Below are 19,676 nucleotides of genomic sequence, written 5' to 3'. Positions count from 1 at the left end.
CTTGTTTAGATAAAGTTTGTGTACCATCGGCTTCTTTTTTACACCGAAAACACAAACTAAATAATGCTTCAAACATTCAGACATAATGACGAACAAGAACTGTGAAGAGGGGTATTTGACAGCCATCCTGTTAATATTATAAACACAGTCTGCAGTCTTCACATCACACAGTGCTTAATAAGCAACCAAACAGGAATAAAATGACCCTCAAAACCTCCCAGAGAGTGCCGACCAGTAAACATCTAGCTCGAGGTAAACATTCTTGTCCCCAAGAATAAAAGTAAGCTGTTCTAAAGTCTAACAGGAGACGCCTATTCTCCTTACAAAATTAAAGAAAAGCCTTCTTAGAAGTAAGCAGTCCGTTAGAAAAGAGCCATTGTTGAGCTAATTCTGTGAATCTTAAACTTTTTTTCTGGCAAACAGAAAACAGTTGACGCCCCACACCATCTAATTTTCCAATCAGTTCATCAGAAAAAAACAAACAAAGAATCGCCAAAAAATTGTTTCTACCACTGAAAAAAAGAAAATTTTCTTGCCATCCAAAAGTCAAAATCTGGGGTTATTATCTCAAAATTTCAACTCGCTAGCTCAACTTCGGAACTTTGGAGAAACTAAATCAAGAATTTGAGGTAGTAATGTGAAATTTTGAGTCATTAAGTCAAATTTTTAGATAATAACCGAAGATTTTGACTGATAAGTGGCAAAAGAAACCCCACACATTTCAGTTGCAGATGCAAGCTTTTAATCTGGACTTCAGTTGACTTTTGGTAATAAATAAATAAATAAATAACTGAAGGTACTCACACTGTGGGGTGGGCACCTTCAGTCCTTCCAGAATCAGTTGGGATCTTTTTTCATTCCCACTAACTTTGAGATTATTTTGTGTACTTCTTCTTTTCAGTCTTATGTGGATATGTTTGTGGAAATGTATCCACTCAATGATACTTGTACCATTTTTTTTCCAGTTCTGGCTCCTCTAAACACACCAAAACCACCTCTCGTGTCAATTTTAAGGCCTGAAGTGGCACTCTGTGGCATCTTCCTGTGTTTTCTATTTCTAGTTTAATCTATGCAAACGTGACTCGCTTGTGCTGCCTGGCCTATAATATAAGTTTACAAACGCAGTTCCATACTTTGTGTTGTCAGCTCTTTCAGGGAAACATGTTTGATTTTAAAGAACTACTGGGCATCTCGATGTGGCTAAGGAGCTCGACAGAAAATAAAATGTATGTAAAAGAACAAAACAGTGCCACCTACACAGTTTGATTGGCAGGTTGTTTCTGGAAAGTGCAGCACAGAGATGCAGCAGAACTGTGAGCCACGAGAGATGGAAATGAAGCTGAGATGAATACACTTTCCCCTGGTTTTCACCAAAGCTGCTTTATTGTCAGTGGCATTCTCTTAATTTAAGTCCAACTGGCTTGTACTTGCAGGGTGTAAGAAAAAAAAGAGCCGGGATCAGCCACTGAATCAAATATTTTGCATACAAATGGCATTTAGAGATGAGAGGATGGATCTGAGGTGTGACACAGGCTCCTGTGGGCGCAGTTTTATCTGCATGGAAGACTCTGAGCGGCGTTACGTAACAGTGTCGTTCAGAGGTGTCGCTGGAGGAGGAGGAGAGCACACAGGTTGGATGAATGTAGGTTAAAGTGGAGTTCGAGAGAGGTTTACGACATATACATCACCCACAGCGGGAAATCTAAAAGCAGGGCGATGTGTTCCACTAGCAATCTGATACCGAGTAAATACAGGGCCAATACTGCTAATACCAATACTGATACCGATACTTTGATCCTATTAAGGCAGGTTACTTATGGGAGAGCAGTGTGTCATAATGAATTTTTCACAATTCAGTTGGCTATGTTCTTAACTTCCCAGTAATCGCTCTAGTATCGATCTAATACCGATACCAGCATCAGTATCGATACTATCGATACTTGAATCGATCAGCCTACATCTAGCTTCCACCTCACACCTACAACGTGAAGGTTTCAGGCTCAAGAGATGCAGATGTACTTTCATTTCACATGACACCTTGCTTTACCTGAAGCTCAGACAAAGAAGCAGGAAAACCTCAAGCTTTCTGTCATTTCTTCTGTTTTAACAGTGAAGACATCCACTTCAGTGGCAATATATAATAATATGAGCACATGTGATGCCATATGTTGTGAAGAAAGGTGCTTTTTGACCTAAATTGATGACACCTGACACGCTGAAGTTAACACTACCTTTCAGGCTGTGTGAAAACTATTTAAAATCAGAGCTGAAAATCCCAGAAGAACAGATCTAACTTGATTCTGCTTGGCTAAAAGCAAACCGTGCTATTCTGTTATTCATTTTTTCTTTTGGGGGGTAAAGGGGGAAAAAAACGAAACGCAAACTGAAGTCTGCTGCGCAGCAAATAGAGAGTCACATATTCGATACACATGTTCACACGCAGCCGACATCACTTCCTGGAACGACAAACTGACAGTGCACGACCAAAAGCCAAGAGCTGAGAGGGATATTTGACTTGACAGTCCATGCTGAGGCAATTTTCCAATGTGGTTGAGCAACAAAGTTCTATTGTGCTTTGCTCTGTGCTGCATTGTTTAATTCTCCTCTAATTACTCATCATTTATACAGCCTAAAGATCCCCACTCAAGGTAAGCTAAATTAAAAAACAAGCTCTGAAATGAAAACAGACTAAAGAGTTTAGCAGGATAAAACCGAATATAACCTCCTTTCTCTCCGGTTTAGTGACATGCAGTATTTCCCAGCCTGGTTTGCAGCCCGCACTAAGGCCTGCTGGTGAGTAATGTGTGATGGGTGTGAGCTCAGAGGGGTCGGCGGCCAGCGTGCAATCTCCTCAAAGCCGCTTTTGTGGTGCTGCTGGCTTGAACGCTCACTCCAGGCTATGGACAAAGAAGGGAGGGAGGAAATAGGGAGGAAAAGTGAAAGGGGGGAAGCTAGCAGCAGCTCCGTGGAGCAGCGAAAGAGAGAGTGTGCGTCTAAGTGTGGCCAATCATACTCCTATTGAGGCTTTTGCAGTTGTAACACTTCCAGAAATCATGTCTGGTGTCTCTCCTCGAGACTGTTGCATTAAAGAGTTAAAAGGTTGGGGCGAAATTCTATCGAACAACCCAATCAGGAGGCTGCTTAATATGTACAAATCCTTCAGTGAACTCTATGAAAGCCTGAGTTCATGAGCTGGATGGGTAACCAACTTTAACAGGGAGGGGGTTCATTTGGCTCAAATCATTTATCTAAAAAGAATACAATGAAGATAAAGCAAACAGAAAATAGGAGATAGTGAATACATATTGTCACTTATGTGCACTAGCACTCACAAAACAGACGGTTTTAACTAAAATGCCCTGAAATATCCATTAAATTTACATTTTAAAGAGTGCTAAGAGAGTCGATCCTATATGATTAATAAGACTATACACTGTACAACCGTTACAGACTACACAACAAATTTAAGGATAAACAAGTTCTTCTAAACCACATCATGACTCGGTACCCTTAATTACGGCCACTCATAGAGAAATGTAGCCACAGTTATAGAAGTGCAAAAATATCTGTCTTAGATTGGAGAGGGAAAGCAGGAAAGACATTTTCTCAAGGTGCAGAAGTGAATCTATGAACTCACCAACCACCAAGACAGTGGACTGTGAGCAGAGCTGGACTGGGACAAAAAGTCGGGTCCGTATTTTTGGTCCAGGCAACCCACCATGATCGCTCAAAAAGTTAAAAAAATTTAATTTTTAGATATATATCTATTATACATGCACATATCATGTATACATTTCATTTTGTTTAATTATAGATATTAGAACAATTTTTAATCAGGTCAGAATATTCATTCGTTTTACCTGAACCCTTAAATCGCTCCCTTCCTAATTATCTCCATCTAGTTGTTACTGGTACTACTGTTCACTGTGCAGCAGCAACGACAGATAACATGTCGGTTCATTTGACACATTTTGCTGCATCTATTTTTACTTTATTTTCATTGTTTTCTTTCAGCTTTCCAGCTCCACTTTTTTCCAACTTTTTCTATTAGCTGTGTGAGGGCACAGCGAAGGTAGGGGAGAAGTGTGATTGGGCAATCCAGTGTCAGTAATGAAAATGAACGATTGGGCTGCTGTCAGTGCTTGTATGGCCAATGCACACCGGCCCAAAAGTGCATCGCCCCACCAGGAAATGCCAGATTACCAGTCCTGCATTTCAAGTGAGGTCATGCTTTAACACTACAATATATGGACAAAGGTCCTGGGCCATCTACAGAATACACCTACGGGAACTGCTCGGCCATGGAAACCAATGCCATGAAGCTCCAGGGTCATGATTTGTGTGCTGATGTTAGTGCCAGACAAGGTTTGGAGCTCTACATTTATTGAGTTTGGAGTTGATGGTGGAATACCAAGGAAGGAAGGAATTTCACAAAGTGACTTGTAGCAGTGGCGTCTAATTACAGACCCATGGTCAAATTCAGTGAGCTCTTTAGAACTGCCCATAAATGTTTGCAAAGGCTAGGTGCTTGATTTTATACACCTGTGCAAATGGAATTGAAAACACATTAACTCAAAGATTAACAGGAGTTTCCCAATAATTTTGTCCACATTAGTGTAGCAGTATATGCTAATGGATTACCTGTTTTTAGTACTAAAGAGGCACAAGGAAGCATTAAACTACTGTTATCTTGAGCTGAAATAACTTTTCCACAATGAAGGTTGTATAAAAAGATGTTGTATGAAATTAATGTAATAAAAGAGCGCAGTAGAGTCTCTGAATAAATTTAATTGCTAACTTCCAGGTGATATAGCATGGTAACATTACTTTTAGCATGCTAATGACATCTACGTAAAAGAATATTAGAATATAATGTCAAAAGTATTAAAATAATAAACATGATCATACAACATAAAAGGATTCAAGTAATATTATCAGAATGAAAAGTTGCCCAGAATTTCTCATTTAAAAAGAGGTCAACAGGACAGAGCCTGGGTGCAAGCTCATGCTAATGCTAATTCTATAGTTGTAGACTGGGGAACCTAAAATTTACAGCAGGACAGTAACTTGGGAAAATACTGAAGCTTTTTTCTCTTCCACAGTAAACAGTCATGGCTTAATAAGTAACAGTTATTGTTCAAGTTTTCCTAATTGAGTTTAATAGTTAAAACCTCACATTAAGACTGTGTGGTTTGATTGAGACTCAGTTAGCTACCATTTAACACTTATACTGAAACTTCAAGCAAGAGCTGGTTTACATTTAGCATAAAGATGCATTTTCTAGCACTATGATTTGAGAAAATATCATATTTTAGAAATGATGTCAGTAAAAAAAATCAATGTCTAACAGTAAAATCCTGATTGTTGCCACGTTGTAATGCTAACTTTGCTAGCATTAATTTTATCTTTTGGGCCAGAGCTAAATGATAAAGCTGATGATCCATGGGGTCAAGAGCTAGAGCTAAAAAAAAATAAAACCTTACAGCCTCTGAATATATACTCTTTAGCCTAATGCTTCTAAATATATAGGGTTAATAAATGGTTATATACTTTAGAATGGTCATACACTTGGAAAAAAAACCCTAAAAAATAAAAATATCTCCAACTCTAGGTATCATTGCTGTAAATGCCTGATCCTTCATGTAAAAGCATAATAAGATTTTCTTAACCAAAGCCACCTACAATAGCTAAACACCTTCAGCATGACCAAAAGAGAGTGAACTACACCACCTAAACACCCTGTTATGGTTCATATGGCTGCACATTTGTGACTTCCACTTTACTCAATGTGTGTGTGCAAGAGCTGTAAGCTGAGGGAGGGGAAGAGGGAGAGCCATCGGGAAGAAGATGTATGTAAACCCATTTCCAAACAAATGGGCCTGACTGCACAGCAACGGAGAGAGGTGCCATAAGCGTCCAGTGTGCATAATGCCCGCATGAATCAAGACTTCCCGGCTGCTGAACGTGACCACACAAGCTTGCGTTTGAATAGCACATATCATCAACAACAGTCGCGACCCTCAACAGCAAGGCCCCATTCTGAAGTTGGGAGTCACTGATCATTATTGTAAACGCCTTGAAACTGGAGGTAGCTAGCCACATTCAGTCACTCATACATGTTTATACAGTTTGTGTATGATGGAGATGCAGTAACATATAATACATGTAAAACAAAAACAGGGGAGGTTCAAACTGTTGTGCTGAGGACAAATAGGGGACAAACAGAAGGCTTTTAAGAGCCTGTGCAGCAGTACATTTAGTTTTAGTATGCTCTTCCAGGAAACCATTGCTCACCAATAATTTCACTTCGATATGGTAATCAGTGACCACACTTTTAAAGCTAATCAGTTTTAAAATGGCTAGCATTGCCATTAGCTTAGCTCCCTAGACCAGAGCTGTAAAATCATAATGCAAGGAGAAAAGCTGTATTACCTTTAGGACTGATTTGACACTAATAAAGTTGGTTAGAGGGTCTGGGTTACTCTTATCATGTTGTCCTTGGTGCGACACTGCCAACTTCTCAACTAGCTTTTTTATTCGCATTTTCAAATAGACTTCCAGTTTCATATAATGAATGAGGTTCTGTGGAGCTGTAGCCTGAAACTTCACATGGCTAAATTATTGAAACTATTGTCATGTTTTGGATAAAAGGAGCCATTGTTGGGTTTTTACAGGTTTCAGTTTTTGAGTATTAGAGATGTCACAAGACCACAAGCCACTTTACAAGATATGCCATCATCACCATGACCAGCTAGTGTCATTTAACTACCTTTCTAATATAGTTATCCTTGGTAAATGGAGGAATTTTGTCATTACTGTCACATTTTTTTAAATTCTCACACATAATTGATAGTTCCCAATAAAAAGACGTATCGCTTGTTGTAGGAATTGAATGACTCTCATACGTCATCTGTAATGTGACCAAATTTCTTTATATTTTCACAAGTCCAATCAGAGCATACAGCAATGTGCAGTATTAAAAACAAAATCTGTATTTTTTTCAATGATACATTTTACAAAAATGAACACAGTGAAGCATGTTTAAACACAAGTCCAGGACAGTTCAAGAAAAAGATTCTTCAGATTATTAAAACAGTGCAAGAGAGTTGTAAAGATCACCAACTTGCAGTAAGAACATTCGAGCCATTATTCTCAGAAATGAAGACTGTTGCTCGTGTTTAAAGTTCAAATAATCTGAACGATAAACTGAGAACTGTCTGAATAATATTTGTTTATAAACAGATTTAACCCTCTGATGAGTCTTTTTTTAAGACAAGAAAGAGTATAAGAGTTATAAATTTTGACTACTGATTACTAAAACTTTGATAACAGTTTTTTTGATTGTTTTTTAAGCCAAAAGTCATACATATATTCTAGCACACTCATTTTAGCATTTCCACCACTCCGATTACACATTCTTTACCTTCCCCTCCATCCAACCTGTGCCGGTCCCATTAGAGCTGTAGATTTTCTGCTCATTTGCTAAGCATCATGGATCATCAGACAGATGCAGGTTTGCGCTGTCTGTCTCCACATGTGCGTCAAACCTGCACCCAGGCACCAACTCACATGTGCGCATGCGCATACGCGGGGCGGAAAAGAGGCCAAAATGTGCAGCTTTCTCTGCTCTGCAAAGTGCAATACCCACAAAATGCTTGTTCACATATACACATGATCACCCTGAGAGGCCTGGCTCTGAGCAAGGGCCCTGCCTGGGGATGTGTGTGTGTGGGGGGGGACTACCCTTGGTACCCGCAACCAACACAGCATGCATGGCAGCAACAGTATGTGTGTGTGTGCGAGCATGTGTCTACAAACACAGAAATGTGTTTGCACGCATTTGAGAGGCTCCACTGTGACACAACAAGGCCATTATTTATCCCCTGATTGGGATGAAGGCAACAGCATTGGATTTGCACTACGCTGTGGTTCCCATAAAGACCAAGAGACGACATTTCCTCCCCATTTCCCTCATGAATATCAAAGACGAGGCAGCGCCAGCGCCACTGCCACAGCAACACATAAGGAAAAATTACAGCCCTATTATTTTATTTGCATTACCTGTAATAGGCACCATATTGGGCGCTGTATTTATTGCCTTATCAGCAGCAGCTTGGCTGTAAACATTTGCTGATTTATTAGTCATCGGGCTTTACCCAAACATCAGACGTAATTACTGAGCAAATAGCGCAAGGACGGGATCGGGAATTTGGTGGGTTTTGCAGTGGATTGACCAGACTTAGCGTGGAGAAAGCAGGCGGCTTTAGCGCTGGAGGTAGAACGCGTCTATCACAGATGGAAGATCTCAGTTTTTTTTCCCCGCCGCTGGCTCGGACCCAGGCATGCCTATAGTAGCCTCAACAGGGAATCAAGAGAATGGCTATTATTTGTACAGCTCTATATCCAGAGTGAGTCCTATCGGGGATGTGGTTAGTGTTGTTTTTATTCTTTACCTGAGCGCCTGCTTCCATCCAATTATGTTGTTTGTCTTCTCAAAGACCCCAATACCTCTAGCTTTGTGCACCCCCCACCCCCACCCCCCATCATCCTCCTCCACGCAACCCTGCTCTTCCCCACGCTGTTCCACAAAAAAAAAAAAAGTTAGATAGAGCTAGATCCATTAAGTTGGTGAAATGAACACTCAAAGACAAACACACACACAAAAAAGTGGCAGAGCGGGTTACCCTAGGTGCGCCCGTTCTTCTGTTATCCAATTTTACTGGGATTTGGAGTGATTTGCGCCTCTCTCCCCGAGGGAAATAAATACTTTGATTAATGTAATCCTGGGCAGGGAGGTGCCACGAGCCCCCCTCTTCTATCCTCGGGGACCGCCACTGTTTAACAAACAAAAACAAAACAACAAAAAAAAGGGAGAAGAAGAAGACAAGAAAAAAAAAAAACAGGGGCTACAGAATGACGTGCAGAGCGGCTGCAAACCAGGCCGCTGAGCCAAAGTACGAGTCTGTAGAGTTGATTTGCAGCGGATTTGGTTTATTTATTAATTACTCGGCTTAATAACAGAATATCAGTCTTGATTAGCATGTGTAATACAGGCTAATAGAACAGAAAAATAGCAGCGTGTCCGTAAACTGATTTGCATACACAATAAAACTGGGTTTGTTTTGATGCTGTTGCTGCTGGAGGTGGAGTGTGTGTGTGTGTGTGTGTGTGTGTGTGTGTGTGTGTGTGTGTGTGTGTGTGTGTGTGTGTGTGTGTGTGTGTGTGTGTGTTGGGGGGGTTAAGCATGTGTGTCCATGCTGATGTGCTTTACATCTGTATGTGTGGTGCAGGAAAGGGAGAGAGGGAGGCACCCAGTGCGGGGTGGGGATAGACTGGGACAAAGCTGGAGCACACACACACCTTTACCCCTCACTCACCTCCTCACTCTTTTATTTCCTCCTACAGGCGCCCGCCTTCACCTTATTCCATATGCACTCAGCCTCAGTCCAGCCTCAGACCTTTGTTTTTAAATTAAATCATTTTAATTACAATCTGTTGCTCTTGCACAATTTAAAACTTAATTATTTTTTGCCTAATTGAAAGTGATTTTTTTAATTCATTGTCAAAAACACATAGAAAGAATTACTTATATATATATTTATATTCCTCTCTTTAAAAAAAAAAAAAAAAAAAGAGGCACAGCCATCTCTATTTTTCACCAAATTATAACATCCCTGCTGATTTCCAATCCGAAATCAATACCCGGCTGTGCTGATGCAACGCCTGAGCCAGGACTCTTGTGTGAAATGAGCACCAAGCGTCACTACTGAGTGAGTCCTGCGATAACACTAAACATATAATCTTTACCTCCGCGTTGGCCTATTTGCAAGCTGTAGGCCTATAGTGCTTTCACCGGCTAATACGGGGCAATTACCAGCCCCGTGTAGTGCAATATAACTCTACGGTGGCCTTTAATAATAGAATATTAATAAAGAGCCTCTGTCTCGTTTGAATGGCTGAAGTATGTGTGTGTGGAGGAAAAAAAATCCCATTCTGAAATTGAAGGCATGTTTAATGCTTAGATTCAGTGTGGCCCATTTAATTAGCAGTACAGGAGCTACATTATCATTTAAGTGCTCCAAGTTGGATTCGGCTTTAAATCAACGTTTGGCCCCCGATGTGAGACACACTCAACGTATGTCGCGTGGGGATTAGTGGGGGATAAATTATGGGTGCCCATAGGCAACTTATGGGCAGCATAATTAAAATGGTGGGAAATGCATCGATTTAATCTGAATGTTGGAACTTGTAGTGGTGGAGTGCCTCCCCAATAAACCGGCGGATGCAGAAAGTAGAGCCAGAGTGACCAAACTCGGCGATACTGCAAATTCTGATATCAACCTGATACCAAGTAAATACAGGGACAGTATTGCCGATACCAATAGCGATATCTTTTACCTATAAAGGCAGCTTATTTAGAGGAGAGCAGTGTGTCATGATATTTAAATTCTGAGCACATTTCAATAACCACTAAGTCGACTGTGATTTTTACTTTAATACAACAAAACACACCTTTTCAGCTTTTTGTGTAGTTCCAAACCAGGTTTTTTGGAGAGGTAGATTTATTTTATATTTTTAGTTTGAGGTATATTTTTTACATTTCCAAAATAATTATGTATTTAACACCATTCAGCGGACTACATACTGAACTTAGGTGATAAAAACAAAATCTGAAGCCTATCGCGCCGCTATCGATCTGATACCAATACCAACTTTGGTATCGATACTAACGATATTTGAATGGATCCACCTCTGGATATGTGAGGGGTCTGAGGGGGACAGAGTGACACTAATTTAGTGTTTTTGGTTGTGTAGTGCAGGTGCAGCAAGTATACTCTGAATTAAATCAACTTTAAAATGTTGCTGCTGGCGATCTGTGCAACTTGGCTCCCTGCTACCAATAACCATCACTGTCAGAACGGGTGCATAACGCAGAGTGATAACACCCAGTGCTTTTGCTGCTGCTGCTGCTTGTGGTGATGATGAGGATGATGAAGACTGGATACTAGATGGCCGGTAGAGCAATACGGGGAGGGAGGAATTGCAAGAAAGAGCCTTTGACTTTGCTAATAATTCTTAAAGTCCCCGCGTCCTCGTCTGCTTCATATGGCTCAGACTTATGGCTCAGGCGGCTGCAGATGGCGGCTGAACCACTATGCATATGAAGCGTGCAGGACTGCGCTCTCGCTGATAGGCTCCTGTCCCGGATCAATACAAGCAGCAGTCCTTAGAAAGCTGAAGTTTTACGCGCAGGTCTAAGATATATTTAGAAAATATATATATATATATAAATAGTTTCATTAAATTTATCAGCCCCCCTTCATATATGGTGTGTTTGCCCCTGTTTTTCAAAAATGAGCAGCACATCTTTGTTACAGTGACCCGCAGAAATCAGTCACTTTTCCTGCCGTGGGCGGGCGATATCTTAATTGCCAATCTTCCCCGTGCAGCCATCGATTCATGCCATAAAGCGGAGTGGGAACGCACCTACGCACTGCAAGAAAATATGCATGTACGTAAAGCCCATTTCATGCCATTCAGTCACTCACACTTTAAAAAACGGGGGGGGGGAGCACTGGCACACAGCAAGGTGAGGGTGAAAGGGTCCATTTTTTTTCTTGCAGAATTACATTTTTCTTTTCTTTTTTTTCTTTATTTTTAAGTGTGTGTGTGTGTGGGGGGGGGGGTAAAATCAGCTAATTAGGTTTGTGATTTAATGAAATAACTCTTAAATAATTCAAATAAACCCCACAAATATTAAAGAGGCAGTTTTTTGGAGGGGGTTTGCAGTGTCAGCTACACCATGAGTGAGCGCGACACCTGGCGGCAGCTTCATCATTCTCAATGATTGAGGCCAACAACGACTTGCAAACCGTTTTCTCCACCTCAGCACCGACCGGAGCACCGAGAGGTAGAGAGGCCTTTAATGCAGCTCAAATACACGAGGATTTATTTAATAAATTACAGAAATTATTTACATTTTTAAAAAATCATGAAGAGTCAAGAATCTGGTGTTGATTTTTGTTTTAACGAATTTAAAGTTAACTTCTGCGCGTATCTGAGATGAGTCATAAATGAGAAAACATCGTTAAAAGGCGATCATTAAAAAGACATAAAAAACAAATAAAGCGGGTTTGTTTGCCCCTCTCCTCCCGCTTGGCGCGGGCAGCACCGGTGCTGCTGGCCCGGGACACACCGAGCCCCTTTTCATCTCGACTCCAGTGCACAAACATACAGCTTAATGCGACCAGTGTTCCCCCTCTTTTATTGGGCTCACCATGGCTACCAAGCGCTGGGCTCAGAAATGCTCTGCCCCCTGAATCAATGAAGGGAAAGGAGTTTTTTAACCCGTGAGAAAAAGAAAAGAAAAAAAAAGTCACACTCAGCAGCTCCTCAAATCAACTTCGACTTTAAAATATAACACAAACTTATTTCCTGTGCCCACTCTTCTCTTTGCCTTTATTTCAAAAAAGAAAGAAAGAAAACTTTTCTTGACGCTCATTGGAAGATTTCCAAAAACCAAAACACACACGACAAAATCTGAAGTCATCCACATTCATATCCGCGCTATTTATAAGTCTTTTTTCTCTCCTCTCTCCTAAACTTTAAACAAACTCCACAGCAGCGGAGGATCGATTCGTATTAAAACCCATTTTCATACTGCACTTGCCTACGCGAACTCTCTGGAGGATTCCACTGAGGGGTTTCCACTCTCTCTCTCTCTCTCTCTCTCTCTCCCTGCTTAAAAATGTGATTGATTGCACTTTTCTCCGGTGGACATTCGCTACAAAGCAGCACAGCATCTGCCCGATATTTATATATATATTTAATTTAAAAAAAAAATAAGAAAAAAGAGAAAAAGAAAGAAAAAAAAGAGAGGGGATGGCTGGGGCGCAAACTGCGGCGAGCATATTGATTTTTACGCATTCAGGAGAGAGGAAACCAAAAAAAAGAAGACGAAGAAGAAGAAGAAGCGGAGGATACGAGTGCAGGCTGAAATGTCGTTTAAAGGACAGACAAGGTGGTGGTGGAGGTAGGGGAAAGAGAGCAAGCCACGAGCGAGAAGAAGAAGAAGAACAAGAAGGCGATAAACTCCGAAACATCCCTCATGCGCAAAAAATAAACAAAAAATTAAATAAATAAATAAGCAAAGATTATCGATGATTGTTGACTTACCTCGTGTCCGAGAAAAGTGGAGCTGGTGCCGGTGATGGTCGGTGTCGGTGTGTGTGAGTGTGTGTTGGGTGGTGTTGTGTGTGTGAGGTGGGGGGTAATAAATAAGCTTCACCGTTGCTCGCGTGCAGCCTGGAAACGGTTATCTGTGTGTCTTTTTCCTACGACTCGGTGCTCCCTGAGATTTTCTTCCCTCTGCCTCGACTGAGCAGGAGCTGTGCTCGGCTCCGCTATTATTTTCACCAAAATGTATGAAAATTTATGCAAATGAAAATCAGCACTAACTGTTCGTCTCTTGTTGTACTTGGGGATGATTTTTTTTCTCCCCCTTTTTTCTTTTCTTTCTTTCCTTCTTTTTTTTCATACACAATAAATGAACCCCACCACCCCCCACTGCCCCACTGCCCAACCCCACCCCCAATCCACAGCAGGGGAACTTGGGGGACCTTTTTTTTATAGTAAGCAAATAAATAATAAACACATCACATATCAGAGAGGAGTGGGTTTGTTTTCTTTCCCCGACTCCTCTTTTATGTATGTTACATATTTTTTCTTCTTCTTCTTCTTCTTCTGTTCTTTTTCCGGTGTTGTCTTCTCTGCATATGTGCTGTCACGTTTGTGCCGCTGGCCGCCTGAGACGCCCTTTCAAAGCGTGCGGCGGTGTGGACTGAGCAGCAGTAATTTAGACAGAAATCCTCACTGTATATTAATGAATGGAGGGGACCCCACGGCTCTGGCCCCTAGCCTGCCCATTCAATGTAAACAAATCCACGAGGCTCCCTCGATTTTTGAGCCCAGTCCAAATTAAATCTGCTGGGGATGAGGAGGAGGAGAAGAAGAAGAAGAAGAAGGGCGGAATGAGGGCGGTGGTGGTGGTGGTGGTTCACTGGCATGGAGTACATAGCTACTCGACTGCCTTATATTTGCCCTTAAATCCCATTTGCAATAAAAGTCTTTGCGTCATCTTTGATTTGGAGAGCTTATGAGGTGATGTTGGGGGTTAAGGCGGGACATGTGCCGCTAATCTGCCAGAAATTCACCTGCTTACAGGCCCAAACCCAGCCAGTGGGTGCAGTGGGAGCTATATATCTGTGGATTATTACCACCCATGGGTGCATGCGTACATAAGCATGCAGGGAGAGGGGAAAAAGAGGGAGGGGTGGGTGATGTCCTCTCACAAAGGGCCCCATTCATGTCTGGGGGGGTGTCATGTGGTCATCTTGAGTGACGGTGCAGGCCACATCTCCGTAAAAGGCTGCTCAGCTCGCCCCAGGTGTTTTAAAAGTGACCGATACCGATCAATACCGATATTTTTAACCCGCATGTAGGTGAGAGCGGTGAGTCTTTATTTATGACACGAGTCATCATCAATTTGCAAATTCTGAACACATATTAATGACCACAAAATCACTGAGATTTTTCTTTTAACTCTTTACTTTCTACAATAAGTAGTTAAGCTTTTCGTGCAGTGGCAGAGCTAGAAAATTTCACATGGGGGCCAGCAAGTGTGTGTGTGTGGGGGGGGGGATGAGAAATGAGAAGTGAAGCTCACCCTGTATGTCAATGGACTCAACAAAATATCCACAAGATAGACACAAAAACAAGTATTTTGAGGACACAAAAGTTGGGAAGTAAGGGTCAAGGCTCTACAGCAGTTGCCCCTCTATAGATCAACCAATGTTTTCATGTATTTTGAAACTTTTTTTGCTTTGTTTTATTTTGTTTTTGTGGAGGCCTATAATGTAAATGTACCTGTCTCTAAAGGACTTTTCGAGTCAGCTCCTTTTTAAATGTGCTGTAGGCTGTAAAAAAATTGATGTGACAGTCAACAAAAAATGGTTCAGACATTTTTTACAGTGTGCGTCTGAGTTGGGTTTGTTTTTTGTCATTTCCAAAAAAAAAAAAAAAGAACTAGAACTAACACACTCCAGCAGACTACATACTGAACTTGGAAGATAAATACGAAATATCAAACCTATTGTGCTAGTATCTGATATCGATACCAGTGTTGATATCATTATTATTGATATTTGTATCGATCGCCCACATCTGTTAACTGGATGTAAGATGCAGGATGGCAGTCTCACCTGAGCCTGTTTTTTGCTTCTTTGTTTGCTCTCTTCAGCAGGTGGATTTAGACAAATCCCACAATACTGAGACTGTAAAGCCCTTTTTTGTACACTCATGTCCCAGAGAGGAGTGACTCCCAAAAACTAATATTTTTATCCACTAAAACGTGCATGTTTGTCTGTAAAGACACACGTGGAACACACCGGAGAGCGTTTATCTTGATTTTGGTTTAAATGTCAGTTTATCCAAACTTTATTTCCCCCGCGCTCCTCATCCCGTTTGTGTACTAGCATCTCACCACTATTTACTACCAAGTTGTACCCCAGGTTTTGTTTGGACTGCAATTAAAAATCAGCCAATCGGAACAGCCGGAAGGAGGGCTCGTGCGCCCGGAGCAAGGCTGGCAAAAAAAAAAAAAAAAAAAAAATCTGCCAATCACGCCCCGGGTAACCAATCAATGCGGACGCACGGGGGTAAAACACCGCGTCCTCTGGCTGGGAGGTGGGGAGGGTGGAGGACTTGGGGGGTGTTGGAGGGGGGCGGGGCTGTCGGGAAGAGAGAGAGAGAGATATAGAGAGAGAGAGGCAGGGGGAGAGAGAGCGAGAGAACAAGCGAATGAGAGAAGAGGCTCGCGAGCAGCGCCGCGCACTGTTCCACTGGATTGTACTTGAACGGGAGTTTGCGGTTTGGCAGGTTTATACACATCAAAACAGAACAAAGAGACGGGCTCGAGCACGGCCACAGCGCCGGGAAACAAGAGAGGAGAAGAAGAAGAAAGCGAGGGGAGAAATCTCAGCGACTGAATTACAAAAGAACTGAGGACACTCCGCTCATGGTTTCCACATCCACACGGGGACATAAACCGGGACTTTGTACGCTGTGGAGAATTTGCGAGGCTGTTCTTTTTTTTTTTTTTTCTTCTTCGTGTGTTTTGTTTGTTTTCTGCGGCCACCGAAAGTTTGCTTCGGGACAAGCGCGTGCCGTTTTTCTTATTTGAATTTTTAATGTTCGCAGTCTCACCCCAGCGAGAAACTTTCGAGCCGGACAGCACATGGTTTGAAAAAGGGCTTCTGAAAGACGTGGATGTTTTAATCCCTGCAGTAGAATGTTGTAAACACGAGAGGATTTTATCCACTTTTTTTTCTACTCCAGGATTTTTATTTTATTTTATTTTTCCGATGGTGTTTGCCAAAGAGAAAAAAACCCTCCCGTACTTTTAAAAGTTTGAATAATTCATGAGATACGATTTGCCTGCTCAAGAGAAGTGACTGTTTTAGAAAAAAAGAAGAAGAAGAAAGGGGGAAGAAAGAGAAAGAGAGAAAGGGAGGGGGGTTATCCACAAACATATTCATAAGGGGTTGACGGAATGGCCACCGCGGCTTCCAATCCTTATCTCCCCACCAATAGCATCTTATCGTCCGGCTCCATCGTGCACTCTGACTCCGGAGGTGGTGGCATGCAGCCGGGCAGCGCTGCGGTTACCTCCGGGTCTGGGGGCTACAGAGGGGACCCCACGGTCAAGATGGTTCAGAGTGACTTTATGCAGGGCGCCATGGCAGCGAGCAACGGGGGGCACATGCTGAGCCATGCCCACCAGTGGGTGACGTCCCTCCCGCACGCCGCCGCGGCTGCAGCGGCGGCCGCTGTGGCCGCGGCGGAAGCCGGGTCCCCCTGGTCGTCGAGCCCGGTCGGGATGACGGGCAGCCCGCAGCAGCAGGACGTGAAAGGATCCGGCAGAGACGACCTGCACACGGGCACTGCTCTACACCACAGGCCCCCCCACCTAGCTCCCCATCAGACTCACGCCGGGAGCTGGGGCAGCACCACGGCGGCTCACATCAACTCCATCTCCGGGGGGCAGCAGCAGCAGCAGTCGCTCATCTACTCCCAGCCCGGAGGCTTCACTGTCAACGGCATGCTGAGCCCGGGCGGACAGAGCCTGGTGCACCCAGGGCTGGTGAGGGGGAACACCCCGGACCTGGACCACGGCAGCCACCACCATCACCACCACCACCAGCATCCGCACCACCAGCACCACGGAGGCGGAGCAGGCGGAGGTGTCAACAGCCACGACCCGCACTCGGACGACGACACGCCGACCTCGGACGACCTGGAGCAGTTCGCCAAGCAGTTCAAGCAGCGGAGGATCAAGCTGGGCTTCACGCAAGCAGACGTGGGCCTGGCTCTGGGCACCCTGTACGGGAACGTCTTCTCGCAGACCACCATTTGCAGGTTCGAGGCTCTGCAGCTCAGCTTCAAGAACATGTGCAAGCTGAAGCCTTTGTTGAACAAGTGGCTCGAGGAGGCCGACTCTTCCACGGGCAGCCCTACCAGCATCGACAAGATCGCGGCGCAAGGGAGGAAGCGAAAGAAGCGCACGTCCATCGAGGTGAGCGTCAAGGGGGCTCTGGAGAGCCACTTTCTGAAATGCCCCAAGCCCTCGGCCCAGGAGATCAGCAGCCTGGCGGACAACTTGCAGCTGGAGAAGGAGGTGGTTAGAGTGTGGTTTTGCAATAGGAGACAGAAGGAAAAACGGATGACGCCCCCGGGAGTGGCGCAGACGCCGGAGGATGTGTACTCTCAGGTCGGCAATGTGAGTGCAGAAACACCGCCCCCCTCCATGGACTGCAAACGAATGTTCAGTGAAACATAGAAACAGCACAGCAGAATATTTTATATCAAATTAAAACTGTTTAGGACATAAAAGCAACACCATACAGACTATCGCCAAGATAGACAAAAAAACAGAAAAAAAGACAGTAAAAAAGCATTTTTTGATACTGTGATTGTGAGGGAATATGAATGAGACTGCAAAACAAAAACAAGAAAAATACAAAAAACAAAAATGTGTTATCTATTTTTCACCAGAAACAAAAAACCTTCACCCCTTCCCTTCTTTTTTTCTTTTTGTGTCCTCCCCCCCTCTCTTCTTCCAGGCCCTTAAAGAAATGTCTTTACCTAAAAGGTTCCTTCTGCTTTTTTCTTTCAGGGGCATTTTTTAGTAGATTACTTAAAAGATGATGCAAGTGAAGCGAGCGACCAGAGGGTGACAACCACAAGTTCATTCCACCAGGTAATTTTGGCGCATTGAGACAACAACCAAGAGGAAACCCAAGTATTTTTTATTATTATTATTATCATTATTATTATTATGATTATGACGATGATGATTCCGTTTTTTTAAAAAAAAGAAAGAAAAAGAAAATTCTCTTTCCCTCCAAATCCCCATAAAAAACAAAAAAGGACAAATTAAAAAAATATCACCCCTCATTTCTCATTTTCCTGTGTTTCACTGAAGAAACAACAAAGGACGCTCTTTTTTTCTTTTTTGGGCTTTTACATTTTAATTATTTTTTTTGTATATTCAGAAATGGGACTGAACCGCCCCTTTCTACTTCTCCATGCCCAACAATAACAAGAGAGAGAGGAGGGGGGTTAAAAACTGCAACTGTGTGAAGAAGAGTGACATCCACGAGGCTTCCTTTATCATTTACAGCTTCTTTTTGAGGTGGACTGCATGGTTTCACTCATGGAGGATTAGGGATATATTTTTTTTCTTCTCCTTCCCTTTTTTGTTTGCCATCTTTGAGGCCCCTCACGAGAAAGAAAAGACGAGCAGGACCAGGACTGACCTGAAAAAAAAATACAAAATCCTTCACGTGGGAGCTTCTTCGATTCTACCTATTATTATTATTAATATTATTATTATTATTATTATTTAATGGACACCACGAGTGGATTTTTTCTTCTTCATATAAATATATATATATATATTTTTCCCCCCCTCATCAACAAATAGAGACATTTGCAAAAGACTCCAGCTGCACTTCTTTGAGAGAAAAAGGACAAAAAAAGAAAAAAAAATCCTGTTGCCAAGTGTGACTGAGTGGGTGCTGTGGATATCCTATTAATGCTGCCCTTTGTAAGCAGTATTCTTTGGTAGGTTTTAATAAACAAAAAGAAAAGAAAATGAAAAAAAAAAACTCTGTAAAGGCGGCAATATAGATCACTAGATCAGATACTGATCTGAGTTATTTACTTTATATTTTTCATCCAAAAATGACTTGTTTTAATATTTTATTGGGAATACTTATGAATTATTTCAACTCGGTAATTTATTTTTCTTGCCCTCCCACCCTCCCCACCCCTTCCTCCTCCTGAAGGAACTTGTGTAAGATGCTTTCCCCTCTCTTGTTTTTATTGTTTTTTTTAATATGTGTAAATATATATGTATATATATTTACATATATATAAAAAAAATTTGCCCTTATTTGTTTAATTTTGTTTTCTAAAGGAGCACAAATCACCATAAGCTGACCGTTGTTAGGTAATAAGGGTATATTTTGATGTGATCAGTTTGATTGTAATTTAATTTCAGTAGTGGTTCCGTACGAGCTGATTGAGACACAATAAATTTGTTAGAATGAAACGCA

General features: G+C 42.3%; 1 protein-coding gene across 2 annotated transcripts; it reads left to right on the top strand.

Annotated features, from left to right (window-relative positions):
- The first annotated feature begins 15,854 nt into the window (after positions 1-15,854).
- On the top strand, positions 15,855-19,676 carry pou3f3b (POU class 3 homeobox 3b). Of its 2 annotated transcripts, XM_039606454.1 has the most exons (3): positions 15,855-17,836; positions 18,233-18,316; positions 18,612-19,676. In XM_039606454.1, exons 1-3 carry the CDS (start codon positions 16,610-16,612, stop codon positions 18,621-18,623), a joined length of 1,323 nt encoding a protein of 440 aa, XP_039462388.1. In that variant the 5' UTR covers positions 15,855-16,609; the 3' UTR covers positions 18,624-19,676. The 2 variants fall into 2 exon arrangements, with proteins under 2 accessions (XP_039462388.1, XP_031610853.1); XM_031754993.2 differs by having other exon boundaries at positions 18,233-19,676.

Source organism: Oreochromis aureus, linkage group 23 (genome assembly GCF_013358895.1).
Source record: "Oreochromis aureus strain Israel breed Guangdong linkage group 23, ZZ_aureus, whole genome shotgun sequence".
Lineage (NCBI taxonomy): Eukaryota > Metazoa > Chordata > Actinopteri > Cichliformes > Cichlidae > Oreochromis > Oreochromis aureus.
The sequence above is the reverse complement of the archived record's forward strand: the minus strand, read 5'-3'. Positions and strand labels throughout refer to the sequence as shown.

Coding starts and splice junctions, on each gene's coding strand:
- pou3f3b (XM_031754993.2), top strand. CDS start 16,610: ATGGCCACCGCGGCTTCCAATCCTTATCTCCCCACCAATAGCATCTTA. Junction 17,837..18,232: donor TGTACTCTCAGGTCGGCAAT/GTGAGTGCAGAA, acceptor TTTTTCTTTCAG/GGGCATTTTTTAGTAGATTA.